The 15,349-nt window shown below is 39.1% G+C and overlaps 1 protein-coding gene across 8 annotated transcripts in view; it reads left to right on the forward strand.

Annotated features, from left to right (window-relative positions):
* The window catches only part of LOC148333984 (protocadherin Fat 3-like), a 178,680-nt gene that overhangs the window by 137,610 nt on the left and 25,721 nt on the right, over positions 1 to 15,349 (forward strand). For all 8 annotated transcript variants that reach the window (XM_088300252.1, XM_088300255.1, XM_088300256.1 and 5 more), the window contains 8 exons: positions 2 to 1,370; positions 4,241 to 4,437; positions 4,615 to 4,768; positions 6,438 to 6,671; positions 7,074 to 7,466; positions 7,781 to 7,995; positions 9,051 to 9,188; positions 13,934 to 14,077. In XM_088300252.1, the coding sequence (XP_088156378.1) occupies positions 2 to 1,370; positions 4,241 to 4,437; positions 4,615 to 4,768; positions 6,438 to 6,671; positions 7,074 to 7,466; positions 7,781 to 7,995; positions 9,051 to 9,188; positions 13,934 to 14,077 (2,844 nt within the window). The remainder of the gene's footprint in view (position 1; positions 1,371 to 4,240; positions 4,438 to 4,614; positions 4,769 to 6,437; positions 6,672 to 7,073; positions 7,467 to 7,780; positions 7,996 to 9,050; positions 9,189 to 13,933; positions 14,078 to 15,349) is intronic.

A 15,349-nucleotide genomic window follows, 5' to 3' on the forward strand; every position in this document is an offset into this window, starting at 1 on the left:
GGTAAAGGCAGCAGATGCGGACCCTGGTGTTTTTGGTCATGTTGCTTATTCCTTTGTCAACGATGTTGGCAAGAACCAGTTCAGCATTGATGCAAGTGGCCAAATCACCACAGTGGAAAAGCTTGATCGTGAGGATCCTGCAAATAAAGACATAGTACTAACTGTGCTCGCTCAAGACTCAGGTGGACGTGTTTCTTACTGCACGGTACAAGTTACACTTTTGGATGACAATGACAATGCACCTCATTTTAGTGCCACTGAATACACAGCTTCTGTCAAATCTGATGTTGCTAATGGTTTTTTAGTGACACAAATTCAGGCCAGTGATCCTGATGATGGTACCAATGCCAGGGTTACATATTCCCTCTACAGTGAGGCACATATTCCTGTGGTAGACATTTTGGAGATTGATCCTGAAAATGGCTGGATGGTGACAAAAGGAAGCTTCAGCCATTTGAGGAACTCTGTGTTATCTTTTTTTGTAAAAGCTGTGGATGGTGGAAATCCAGTTCGCCACTCTCTAGTGTCGGTCTACATTCATGTTCTTTCTCCGGATTCCATAATTCCCGCATTTAGTCATCATCCATATTTATTCAGCATAACAGAGGACACACTAATAGGCTACACTATTGGTATGGTCCGCCTTAAAAATCCTCCAGGATATGACCTTACAGCTACATTTTCTTTGGTTAACGGAGAGAATGGAGAAAACAACAAAGATGAGGCGTTTGTGATTGAAAAAGATACTGGTGTTATAAAGATTGATAAACTCTTGGACCATGAGTACATCAAAGAATACCATTTCAAAGTTATTGCCACTGTGCAACAGTCCAAACTGGATTCTGTAACATCTGTTGATGTTATTGTTAAAGTACTAGACCTAAATGACAATAAACCATCTTTTGAGGCCATCTCATATGAAGCCACTGTTTTGGAAGGAATGCCTATTGGAACGAGAGTTATTCAAGTCCAAGCACACGACCCCGACTCAGCAGCCAATGGACAAGTAACGTACAGTCTTGGGGCCTACATCCATTCAGAGGTTGATTCCAATAAATTAAATGGAATGTTCAGTATTGACTCCAACACAGGCTGGATTTCCACTCGCAAGAACCTGAACCATGAGTCCAATCCATCATATACATTCACAGTGATTGCTTCCGATCTCGGCGAGGCATTATCTCTTTCCAGCACAACCACAGTGACAGTGGTAGTATCCGACATCAATGACAACCCCCCCATTTTTCTGGAGCAACGATATGTTGGTGCAGTTAATGAGAGTGACTCACCAGGAGAAGTGGTGGCTGTGCTGAACACTAAAGACGATGACAGTTCTGCCATTAACCGACAAGTCAGCTATCACATCACTGGTAAGAACACCTTTTTTTTAATTGTTCAACTTGAAATAATGTATGTTAAAATGATGTTTACATTTGAGTTCTGGCTTCCTGGAATTTGCATCAGGATAAGAGTTTGGGTAAGCCAATACCATGGCATTGTATTATTTGGAAAGATTTCCACAGAGAAACATTTGCTGCAAAAATGTTTATTGCCTGAGGTAATCTAACAGTCTAACCTTCTCTACAGGTCAAGCAAATAATAAACAGTCCTTTTGTTTTTAAACATTGTGGCAAAACTACTAACATCTACAGTGAACATTTTTTTGTATTCTGTAGTATAATTATGAGGTTAGGCAAACATTAATTGAGGGCTTTCATGAGTCCTATGCCATAAACTTTCCCAAATGAAACCGTTTAATTTGTGTTTAACTTTAGTGAGAAAAAAAAACTAAAAGCAGACTCACACACAGAGATATTGTATGCTATGCATTAAGAGCAAAAGAAACAATGTAAATTGATAGAGTGGGATCAAATTTTATACTTGATTAAATAGAATGCCTTAAGATTAAAGGATTACTCATTCATTGACAAATAAGATGCTAATGAAGTTGGAACTTCCCATGAGACTGAGAGAGGTACCACCAAAAGGCAGGCGATAAAAGATCTAATGAATAACTTTTGCTGGAAGCAATTCCTTCTCTTAATTACCTTGCAATGATTGTCAACTACCCAGGCAACCTGATTTGCGTGCTCTCGCAGTTGACGATTGCGAAGTAAAAGTGCATCTATATGGGATTCACTTGCATTGCAATTTCTTCCTTCAACTCACTCAAAGCACTTTCTCACGCTCAGTTTCACCAATCATACAGCGATTAATGGACTTTATAGTCTTAATTGGAAAGCAACATCTTATTCCTACATTGATGAGGCAGGACCAGGGCCAACTGGGTGTTAAGTTTTGTGTTCAAGGATACTCAGACAAGGTCAGCTGGAGAAGGAGCTGAGGATGGGACCCACAACCTATTGATTGTATTTGCAGCCAGAGGAAGAATATCATTTTTAGAGCTATAAATAGCAGAAACCATGACCTGATATGACATCTCCATTAAAAATAGATTGAAACTGACTTGCTAATAAAGGTGCTGCAGAATATAAATGATGAGATATGAACAAGACAAAGGAAAATAATTTTCGAGATATTGTATTTACAAAGTACTTTATCTTAAATTATACTGGAAAAATACAATCCTAATCAATTGTTTAACCTCATGAACTTTTGATTTGATACGATACTGATTATTTAAAGGAGAATATTCTTCAATACCGCTATGTGTGATTATTTCTATGTTTTTACCCCAATAAAATAAGTGACAACAACTGACCATTTAATGATTTGAATGTGTTAATAAAATATTAGTGATAACAAATTCCATACATTTTTATGAAGGCTATTTAAACCACCGGGCACACTTGAACTTTACTTGAACCTCAGACGAGCCACCATTACATTCAAAACAATGAAATTAGAGTGCCAATAATGAATAGGCTATGAATGTGAATTCAATTAGAATGTATGAATTAATGATTAGTGATGTTTCACTTTGTCAAATGAACCATACTATTGGTGACCAGGATTATTCATCAAAAAAAAAATGTCCTGACAGAAAAGCAAATAATACTGTACTTAAATTATAAATAATGAAGATAATTAATGATGAATAGTATCAGGGAAGACTCTGGCAGTTTCATTGGTCCACTGTAAGACTACAATTTCATTGGTCAGCCATGATGAGACTAAGGGTAAATATTAGAGGCTTCAAGATCATCAGTAAAAATTAATAAATAAAACATGTCTTAATAAAACCGAAAAAGGAGTGGTTTATAGTACGGTAAAATTCGATGCTTTTCTTTTACACTGCAAAATTTGTATGCAGGAACAGCAACATCTTCACATTTGTCATACAGCCTGTGTAGTGAGTTATCCAGCAACAATTGTGGAAGTGACACATGCACTTTTTTCATTCAGTAATTAGGGTACATTCGAAAATTCAATCTGACACCCTAACTCTACTCTGAGAAGCAGAATGGGTTCATTTCTGTGCCTTTTCTTTGAATTTCCAGTTAATCCTCTGTCAGTTACCAGATCTCAAATCGTGCTTACGTAGCGCGCTCCGTGTACCCACAGATTCTGGCATGCTGAATAACTGAACAGCACATTACACGGCTGTGAGTTTTCAAACCGTGGGAGTGTAGCTCAGCGCACTTGATGTATCGATACTGAGGAATCGATATGGTCATTGTTATCATTAACAGGCCTTATATCATGGGAAAATGTAGCTCTTCATATTGTAATGAAAAACATGTTTTAATATTTAACATGTTCATTTGATTCTTGTAATGAAGAAACTTAATGGGAACGCTGTGGAGGCTTTGTGAGAATGAAGAATGTAATGGTTGAAATAGATAAATGAACCCGTCACTGTGGTCTGCAATTTCCACACATTTTAATGGGAAGTGTGCATGCCTAACACTTGTATTTCAAATCCTTGTTCAAATGGAATCATGGAAATGTATACAGGATGCTCTTTCAGTTGTGTTTTTCTTCAACTTTTCCATGTATTGTTGCTGAAATGAAAAGTTCTTTGCTTTTTAAAGTTTGAACTTCTTATTTGTGGTGTCTATATAAATTAACCTGATTTTATTGCAAACCATGAATTGATTGGATTATTTGCATGCATACTATTAGGTTTGTCTCCTGTAATTGTGATAAAGAATAAACTATATAAATGTATGTTAAGATTATTTGCTAGTAACGTCATGTCAGTAGTAATTATCAAAGATCAAATTGTGTAAACTACTCGGACACCTGATTGATTGCTGTGTGTTGCTCTGTTTCACAGGTGGGAACTATCGTGGTGTGTTTGCGCTGGGTCTAGTTCAGGGTGAATGGAAAATGTACGTGAAAGGGCTGCTGGACAGGGAGGAACGTAACCTCTACATTATTAATGTGACTGCCAGCGATGGACTATTTGTTTCCCAAGCAACCGTGGAGGTCACAGTGATGGACGCCAATGATAACAAACCCATCTGTGAACAGGTGACTTTAAAGCTGGCTGTTGGCCGCTGTCTTCGTTTTTTGGATACACTGTATTTGGATGTATCAGAGGACTATAAATTATTTCAGACTGAATGTAGCAAGCTGGTGTCAAAGCTTCATAAATTATTTAATCCGAGGGCTGTGTGTCTGAGTGTGTTTGTGAATGTATGTCCGCAGGCACTCTATACTGCATCCGTTCCAGAGAATATCCCGGTGAATAGTGTGCTACTAAGGGTCGCTGCTACTGATAAAGATGTGGGCGTCAGTGCTTGGATCCAGTACTCCTTGCATGGCCTTGGATCCCATGACTTCAGTATCGACGCAGACACCGGTATGAAAGCAACTTAGATATAGGGCTCTGTTTTCGTGCACAGTGGAAGTCTAGCGCGAGGCGCATTCTAAATCTGTTAGGTGGCGGGCTAGACCTTGTTTTGGTATTTTCCTATCCCGGTGCAAGTCAGCGCAAGGTGGTGCATTTAAAAAGAGGGCGTTTTACAATTGAAACAGATCCTCGAGTCCCTTTTAAATCGGTCCGTGAGAGCCGCAAGTCCTTGACATGGTGGCAGAAAAAACTGATTTATATCAGTCCAAACAGGTGGTTGAGGCGCGTTAAGGGACTGCAAGCATACGTCCATGGGTGGTTGATGTAAAGGTGGCCAGGAAGGTCACAGATCTGCGCTGTGAAGTGTGCAGTTGGAAACCCCCCCTCCACAGTGATCGTTCATGTCCGTTTGTGAGCCCACGCATGTTTCCTGAAACGATGAAAAGTTGGCTCAGTTCACATGTCACCATGCATGAACATAGCTACCATAAACAACGACAATGGTGTTGGAGGACCGTGTTACATTCTTTCAGCAGAAAAACTAGATCATGGTAGGGCTTCTCCAGAAAAATCATCTCACTATTCCAGTCCACGTAAATGTCTTCTTCCCATTCACTGTTAATGTTTTGCATTTATTTGCATAGAACAGTTTTTTATTCTCAGTTTTTGGTAACGAAATATAGCAAAATGACAAAAATAAATTGAAAAAAAAATTGTTAAGAAAATGCAACAAAAAATGAAAATGATTTCCAGAAAACGAAAACTCACTGAAATGTCATCTAACATTTATAAACTAACTGAAACTAACTATAGTTACCGTATTCCAAAAATTTCCTTTATTTTCCGTATTTGTGACGATTATACATGCGCTATTAGGATTAATTTTAAATGTATTTATTTCGGCATTGCTCTACAGAAAGCTCAAAACAGTTGTTTGAGAATTATGATTTACTTTACTGTCTTACACAATGCTGAGTGACCTCTTTTTTAATCTTGCGCTTAAGAAATATTCAAAATATTAAAAAAACAAATTCTAAAAATAAAACTAATTAAAAACCTAACTAAATTAAACAATTTTGAAAAAAAAAACTATCAAACTTGTTCTATAAACTTATTAAAACTACCTGATTAACCAAAAAAAATAAAATAAAAGGAAAACGAAATGAAAACCAACCATCATTAAAAATGCCAAACTGTTATAATCTTGATAGACACAAACATTTCTTGAGGGTGTGGCCCATATATGCCAGTAGTTAGATGTGTTTCCAGCAGGCGTGAAGTTTGAATGATTTTCAGCCAACAAATTATCTGGTGCACTGGGCGCATGTCAGAGGAAACACCCTTGACATCCCAGCACACCCACCTTGACACAGAACAGTCTGCCAAATACCCAAAAGGTGAAACAAGGCTTTCACTGACACAAAAATCGACATATGCGCAGCTGCATTTTCCATGCATATGCCCATACCTTAGATTTATTTTCAACACTTTGCACTGCGCATTTTTGTATTGCATATAAAATGAAATTCAATACAATCTGTGGTAGTGTGTAGAGTAATTCAACATCCCCCGGCCTAAATTGCTTGCCTTTCATTGTGCACACCGACAAACCAATCACCAAATGCATTTTTTTCAATGTGTTATTCTTCCACATGCTGATAATAATTCGATTAATCAGGTGAGATCAAGTCATCCGTCGCTCTGGATCGAGAGATGACACCCTACTACTGGTTGGTTGCCATGGCAACTGATGGTGGTGGGCGGTTGTGCCGTGCTGAGGTGTGGGTGGAAGTGACAGATGTGAATGACAACCCACCCGTCTTTACCCTGCCACACTATACTGCAAGCGTATATGAAGACACTGCCACTAAAGCCCTTCTCACGCGTATTCAAGCCATAGACCCGGATGAAGGTGATGTGTTTGATTTTAATTATTGGAGCTCATAAATACTAATACTATTTCCTTTTTAAAAATCTAATCAAAATAGACATCTCAAAGATCGTTATATCGAGTCATAAATGAAATCCAGCTTTGATATGTATGACATTTTTATAGCTAAAATAATTGTACATTAAGGACAGTATGTTCACGATAGTTTTTGAAGTCCATTCTTTGGCCAATCTACTTCTTGCCATGGAAGAGGTTGGATGCAGGCTGCATCAACACATATGAAAGGATAATTGGGATGATTGCATATAACAATCCTACCCGTCTTAGAAGGATACACTAGTTGTGTTTAACTTTTTTTCCCAATTTATTTGGTCTTTTTTTTTGTCTGTTAAATAACTAGAGCAACTCATTTTGTCTGTGCAGCTGGTCCAGGACGTACGGTTGTTTACTCCTTAGCTGACTCAGCTGATGGGGCATTCTCTATTGATAAGTCAACAGGCATCGTGGTGCTGGAACGCATCCTCGACAGAGAGATTCAGCCATTTTATCAGATAAAGGTGCGCGCATCAGATCAGGGTTCACCTGTGCCCCTCTCTTCACTGGTCAATGTTACAATCACTGTACTGGACATAAATGACAACCCACCGGTGTTTGAGCGTCGTGATCAGTTGGTGACCATCTCAGAAGATGTGGCGGTGGGCACCAAGATGCTCACAGTGTACGCCGCTAGCAAAGACATAGGAACCAACGCTGAGATTACCTACAGTATACGATCAGGAAATGAGCATGGAAAGTTCAGTATCCATTCTCTTTCTGGTGAGTATGACACATAGTCTTGTTGGTATTGTTTCACTTGTTACTCCCTTGAGACAGTGCTCTCTCAGTGCAGCATATACATTCTACATCAGTCCACATTTTCACTAACAGATTGCTCACCCCCCCTCAATATCATTCCATCAGTTATTCCCCATCATTTCATTCAGTATCATTCCACATGATTCCATATTTTCTCATTCAGCATTGCAGCATTGTCCAGAAATTGCATTTTCTAGTTAATTATTAAGACCTATGTGTTGCAGTATGTCATCTTCACCAGTGTTGTTGTTTTTTCTCCACTCACCTCCCTGTAGGTGCCATTATAGTTGCCCAGTCACTAGATTATGAAACATGCAGGGACTACTTCTTAACAGTGGAGGCTCAAGATGGGGGTACGCCTCCATTGAGTGCCATTACAACAGTGAACATAAATGTAACAGACGTCAATGACAATGCCCCCATGTTCAGCCGTGACCTCTACACCACGGTTGTGTCAGAGGATGCCACCATTGGAGAGTCTGTCGTACAGGTATGTTCAAGTCAGTCCATGAGTCATTTTTGACTTGACTGTGAGTAATCGCTCCCACATTATCCTGACTTTTAAAGTTAGTACTGTCAAAAAAAAATAAAATAAAAATAATTACAAGAAATATCAAATGGGAAGTGTAGTTAACTGTTGCTGTTGGCAAACTTAGTATTAAGTAGTTGAATTTGGTTAAGACCGTGTGGTCATAAATTGGCTTGGCAAAGTCAGTGTACCTTGTCTGAATAAATGGTGAGCGGTCCAGGGTTTAACTCACTCGCTCATGTTTTTGTAAAATAATACAAATACAGTTAGTGCTGTATATGTGTTATATCAAAAATATACAAAGAAGTATCATATTGGTGTAATGGGCCCAGAGGCTGCCCACAGGCAAGATTGGAATATGCAAAGAGTGCCGTGGAGCGTGCCAAAAATTAGATTAAAATTCACCATCAGTATAATTCTATACACCCGAATTATTACTAATAATGCAGAATTTCAAGTCAAAAGGCTTTGAATTAACTCTTGAGTACCCAGGTTAATTACTGTCCATTTAAAAAAATCATGGTAGTTGCACTTTAAGTGGTACAAGAAAATAAAAGCATTCCATGACTCTGGGTGTGTATGAATGCATTTGTACAGTTCGTCCACACAAATGCATAGATAAAATTAGGCAATACAATAAGGAAGCAAAAAATCAAAAATTCATATATGGTATAAACTGTACTGTTACACCTGTGAAATATAATTAATGAATGAAAGTGTTTATTGTTTGCTGTTAATAGCTTCATGCGTAATATTTATTACTTCATAATTTTTATAACGTACCGTAAGTAACTCAGCACATATTTACTGTACTCGTATCAGTAAAGTTTTGATCAAGTGAAAGACTGAATAACTTTTATTATAAGGTAAGCCTTTATTGATGCCTATAGCAAATATTTGAGGAAAAAATCCCAGGATGTTAATCCCTGAAACCTGACATTTGAATCAGAAGAGTTGATATTTATGTTGTGACGTGCGTGCGCGTTTGTGTGTATGTGCGTGTGTGTGCTTTGCAGCTGGTAGCGGAGGATATGGACAGTTATCTGAATGGGGCCATCCTCTACTCTATTGTGAGTGGGGACCGAGACAACCAGTTCTTCATTGACCCACTCAGCGGGATTGTCAAGATCAACAAGCATCTGGACCGTGAGACAGTGAGGACAAACCCACACACACTCACGCATGCACACAAAATGATAGATCTCATAATTTTCACTTAAATATTTATCAGCAATTATCAGTTTCTCCGTGTTGTCAACACAGCAACACCGAAATTTAGCCCCAAATCTGATGGCATATTGCTCCTGCAGACAGCCAATGAGAACTCTGGAACGTAGCTGAATACCAAAGCAGATGGCAATTATTCACACCTAACCAGGAAAGCCAGACACGCAGTTCTCCTGAAAGTCTCACACATGAGCTCTGTAAATGTACTTTGTGCCATCTCCATCTCCTGCGCTCAGTTGTTTTCGCCCTCCCTCACAATGTCTGCCTCTTCACCATCTCCTATTCATCTGCAGCGCCTGCAAACTTCAGTAACATTCAGATTCTCATCATAAAGTATTCATGAGTGTGGTCCGTGAGCCATCTGAGTCTAGTTTGAAGTTGGGTGGTTGAGATCAAAGCTTTAGGCCGATGAAAGTGTTTTCGGGGTTATCACACAAGGAGCAGTGGTTTGTGTGTCTACGAGAGAGAGAGAGAGAGAGCAAAACAATGGTGTGCTTTCTTCTCCCTATCGTTGTCACTATTAATGAAGAGATGTTTGTGTTTACCTGTTTCACCTCTGATTTACTTTTAGCACTTGCCTCCCCTCCACCATTCCCTCGCACTCTCTTTGTTTCTCCCTCTCCTAAGCAGGCCAGAGATGTTAACAAATGATTTTTTTTAATTCCGGTTGTTATCATATTCCTCATATTGTTTTGCTGCTGCACTAGCATTTCTCTCCATTGTAATTCATTAGTACACTTTTTAGATTTCTCCGTGTTAAAAAAACAAACCAAAAAAAACAAAACACAATTATCCTGCTGTCTATAGAGCACCACAGAACACATTAGGGAAACAAACAGTGTGTGCATGTTTGCGTCTTCAGCATTATTAAACAATCCCTCAGTATTACAACAAGGCAATAAACACGCCAGTTTGGAATGAAGGTATGTAAGGCACCACATTTCTTGTTGAGCAAATGCGTTAGAACACATTTCAAAATTCAAATTGGGTGAAATGAATAAAACTAAAAGCATCCATATTCTTCCCTGGTGTCCTGATAAAAGGTCTCTGACGTTTTGGAATTGAGCTGGTGCTCACCTCACACCCCTCTACTGCTGGCCCAGTGCCAAGTATGCCTTTCATTTTCCATGATGATGAGATGCGGAGGTAGAACGTTGTAATGCAGCGAGGTCTGCTCGCTCAGAGTTTGGAGGTTTGGTAGGTGAATGAAAAACTGGCTCCCATTGATTTTATTATGTTTTGTATTTTCCTTTGTGGAGGCAGTACTTTATCAAGAAGTTGTCATATTACACTTGTTTATGATTGCCTATGCGTGTGATGTATACAGTGGTCGCATCGCATGGGCGGGAAAACTCGTAAGGGATGTATATTATGTAAATTAGCTGAATTGTGACATACTTACTTGGTAAAATAAGGAATGGCTTTTTCACAGGCACATTTTCCGAAATAGGCATCAAACTATATAAATAATATGTTGCCAAGAAGTAGTGAACTTTCCATAAGTTGCTGCCTTTGTTTATTTGCAAATCAGACTAATAATATATTAATCATAATATTAATAATCGTAATATAAATGTATAAATGGTCTTTTCCACCTATTAAGGCACATGCTTTGCACACTGATTGGAATTCACCTACTGATGCATCTTGGGACAGTACATTGCTCAAGGACACTTAGACATGGGCACAAGGGTCAAAACCCACAAACTCTGGGTCGGGTGATGACCGCGCAACCAATGAGCCATGCCACCCCTAATGCATTTTATTATTATTTTTCTTCATGTTGAAAGACCAAATAGTTTTACAGACTAGTTGCTGCTGTTATCATAAATTACATCAGCAATCAAGATCAAGATTAGTGAGCCCATACTAGGAAAAGCCATGCAAGTCCAAGCCATGACCTCCATCCTTCAAAACTTGTTTGTGCTCATGGGTAGATCCTGATCGTTTTCAAAGCTTTAACCTTTCCATCACTTTGGTAACATGGAATCTGTCTCATCAGGCCATGAAATCCTGTCTCTGAATTGTTGACACTCGTCTCTACTTTCCTGGTATAAACTAGCCTGACCATTATATTCTTCTTGCTGATGAGTGAGTCGTTGCACATATTCTTCACAAAATGGTTTTGCTACGGCCAGCGTTTCTTTGTTATTGTCATGGCTCTGATTGATTTTTCTCAGCTTCAAAATGTCTTCTTTTTCCACCCACAGACATCGCTCTGGATGTCCAAAGTATAAATGTAGTCAAGAAACCACTTCTGAAACCAAGTGTACACATTTAGCATTTTTTTATTGTTTTAAATCATGAATGTAATACGACACATATTTGCAGCAAATTACACCTATCTCTTATCTCATTCTAATATTTTGATATAAATCCCAAATCTTTTTAGTCTACAGCAAAAAAAGAAAAAAAAAGACTATAAAGGGCCCTCATTTGGAGGGGACTCAAACTAAATGGCCACACTACCTTGTATTAACGACATGTTTATAGTCTAAAGAGAGCAAGTACAAAAGCTGTTTCTGCCTTTCGGGATTCTTACTGTCAGAGAGGTATTGATTTAACATTATTTTTTATAATTTAGGAGGATCGTTTGCAGGAGTGAAAACCAGCACTGCATCATACTGTGTTCCCACCATGTTTGGCTAATTAAGGGAACCAGTATATATGAAACAATGCTCAATTTCAAGCAATGCAGCTCTATTCCACAGTAAGACACTACCAAAGTAATAAACTGAATGTTAAATTTATACGTCATTGACAGCAGGATTATTATTTGTCTTAAATTGATTCTAATGAGGTGTCTAGTGAGTGTATGCACAGCATTTTTGCCAGTCATTTGAAAATAGCATAAATAAATACTTCGGGTTCAAATGAGAGGCGTCCCGATACAGCTTTGTTCACTTCCAATACGATTCCAATAATGCGGTCTGGAGTACTGCCCGATCCCGATTTTGTTCGATACAATATCAGCAGGAATGATACATGCTTTAATCCTTGTGTTGTCTTGCGATTCAAATGTGACTCACTACCACTGTCAGGAACATTACATTGATTTTGGAATGGACTTCTTGCCCATAAGTGCTCATATCGGAGATTTTGGATGTGGACCAATAAAATCAGATGCTGTTTTTTTTTTTGTTGTTTTGTTTTTTGAGAGGGGGGGCTTATATTGGACCGCAATTTGATACAAATACCGGATCGCGACACCCCAAGTTCAAATATTATACTTGGAAAGTTCTATAAATTGTAAAGAAGAATAATCAATCAAATCAATAGTTTCTCTAGCACCATAATCTGGACAAAATGGATAGTTACAACAGTCTGTCTGAATTTCGATGACTTTTGAAGGAGGATGACGAATGTTTGTGACATTGTCCAGTAGTCTAGCTTGTGAGTTTAATATTAGCGTAATGCAATTAGCATTTTGACATGCATCAAGAGTTTATCATAGATGGATGTAACTGAGAGAAGCCCGTCTGTTTCCAAAATAAAATCTTTTTCAGCATTGAATAATGAACTAATTGTGTAGCAATTATTTAGGTAACACTATATAAATGAAATGTTATCTAACCAAACTAAGTGGTGAGGCGAATTGGCTGGATCAAGAGGGCAGACAGTAAATTAGGACAAAAAACAGGTTTTTAGATTTTCAATTCAAATTATATTTTAAGTGGAAAAAACAACCGACAGAATTTAAATCCAGGTCTTTACAAATGGCAATTGACCATGAGTCACTGTCAACTATATGGCAAAACACAGGAAACAAAAATGGCCATCCTTCCAAAGCAAGAGTTCATGACATTGGCTCCTGCACATGCAAATGTCCTTTGATATATGGATTTACTTGAATGATGTCCAAATGCGCAAATGTCCAGAGAGAAAGTTGAGTTGCTAGCAGCGGTGCGAGGAGAAGGAGGAATTGGCTATGAAGCCTCTTACCAGACCATGGCTCAGGTAAAGAAAGACACGGGCATCCTTCGGCTCCTGGCCATCACTTCTAGTTCGCCATCTTTAAGTTTGAAGTTCGATAGCAGTGTTCCACAGCAGGCTTGCATGAACCAAAACAACCCCATCCCAATTAAATACAATTTAGGACAACAAGAATGCTAACAATAGGCTATCATTAGCTAATTCCAACATATTAGCATGCTACATGAAGAACTAAATCTCTTCACAGTAGCCTAAGAGCACATGTTAGCATTGTGGCTAATGTTAACAAATGCAAAGATTCAAACTCCCCAGTTCAGTAGTTCTTGAAATGAAAACTTCACAAAAAGGTCTCCAGTACATACAAATTCCCGATCTGGTTTCTGCAGCTGTTACTCCTTGGCTTCTCTCCCACGCACGGAAGCGAGTGAAGCCAAGGCATTTTATGGAGTGCATAACTGACTGGTGATTAGCTAATTGGAATCACGTGTCAAGGTGTGTTCAGGTGTTTTCAGCTACCGATAGATCTGTAGGGGAAAAGAAACATTGGGTAAAACTGGCAATCTTAACCCTGGCTACAACTGCATGTTTTTTTTTTTTTTTGCATCTGTGTTGGCCAATGTTGGCCACGGCCCAGTACTAGTTTGCGGGCCGGTGGTTGGGGACCACTGGCCTAACTGGAAACATGAGCAATCCAATTTTCTGATTATTTTTCATTTATTTATATTTTTGTGCCACCTAGATTCCTGGCTACTCATTGTTCTTCAGAGCTCTGGATAGTGGAATCCCACCTCTGTCCTCCACTGTTATGGTTAAGATTGACATCTCTGACATCAATGACAATCCGCCAACCTTCTCTCCTGCCAACCTCACTACTGTCATCCAGGTAAATGCTGTTGACAGAACCATATTTAGACCTAGATTTGGTTGTAATGTGTGTTTTGATTTTTTTTATTGTATTGAAAGAGTGTTTGAAAAGAAGATAGTGGTGCTGCTTGTCAGCAAGCAGTAATATGGTTGCTGATGCATGATAATAGCTCACCAGGGAAGTGTGAGTTATTATTTCCTGTATGCCCTAAAACATGCTTGTCACATAAAATTTCCTTCCATGTCCCAGCCTCGTAACGCCCCATGAATTAAATGCTTTAGTATGACTTATGACACATACATAAAACACAACCTGTGAGGCGCCCTCACACAAAGCGTCTCAGTTTTAATCCTAAAGTGGAGTGAAAGACATCATCACAAATGCATCACTATCTCCCTTCCTCAACCCAATTAGTTGCGACAGCCGAACCCAAATTGTCTTCCTTATGAAAAGTCCATTGATAACAATCCCTCAACCCCTTTCAGTACCTTACAAAATTAGTTTTAATATTTTGAACTAGTGTCGCCCTCCAGTCCGCCAATAATTGAAACACCAGCAAATGCTTCGTGAGCCTTTAAATCGGGTCTTCAATCCTGTTCCTCGAGGGCCATTGTCCAGCCCGTTTTCTATTTCTTCCTGTGGCAACACAACTGATTCAAATGATCAGATAATCAACAAGGTCTGCTGAAGCTGGCCAACGATCCTCATCAGTTGATGACCTGTGTTGCAGCAGGGAGAGATGGAAAACAGGCAGGAGGAGAGCCCTCGAGGAACAGGATTGAAGACCCCCGCCTGCTTTAAATGGTCTAAGTCTATTTTAGTAGCCCCTACATTCATGGGGAAGACTGCTGCCTTGACAGTTGCCCAGAACACAGTTATTGATGGCCCCCACAAAGAAGGCAAATCACTGCAAGTTATAGCTCAAGACCGAGTGCAGGATCCAGGCACCCTAATAACAAACTGATAACCTCAGCCTTGAGAGGAATATCATGCAAGTACCATTCACACATTTGGGATTCCGTCAACCTGTCCACAATGGCAAAATTACAAAAAACTGAAAAAAAAGAAAAAACAACCAGGATATTACAATATTCATTGACTAGCAGACACGCCTGACCTGAATGGGATTGCCATGAGGATGATGAAAGACATCTGACTCAATCACGCAGACAAGCTGAAGTCTGTCATCAAAGCAATCTTGGCTTGGATAACACCTGAGCAGTGCCTCAGACTGATTGCCTCCATGCCACAGCACATCGACGCAGTAATTTCCGCAAAAAACGCTCCAAC

The sequence above is a fragment of the Idiotropiscis lumnitzeri genome, chromosome 7 (assembly GCF_059441095.1).
Source record: "Idiotropiscis lumnitzeri isolate Australia: NSW breed Sydney's pygmy pipehorse chromosome 7, RoL_Ilum_1.0, whole genome shotgun sequence".
NCBI lineage: Eukaryota > Metazoa > Chordata > Actinopteri > Syngnathiformes > Syngnathidae > Idiotropiscis > Idiotropiscis lumnitzeri.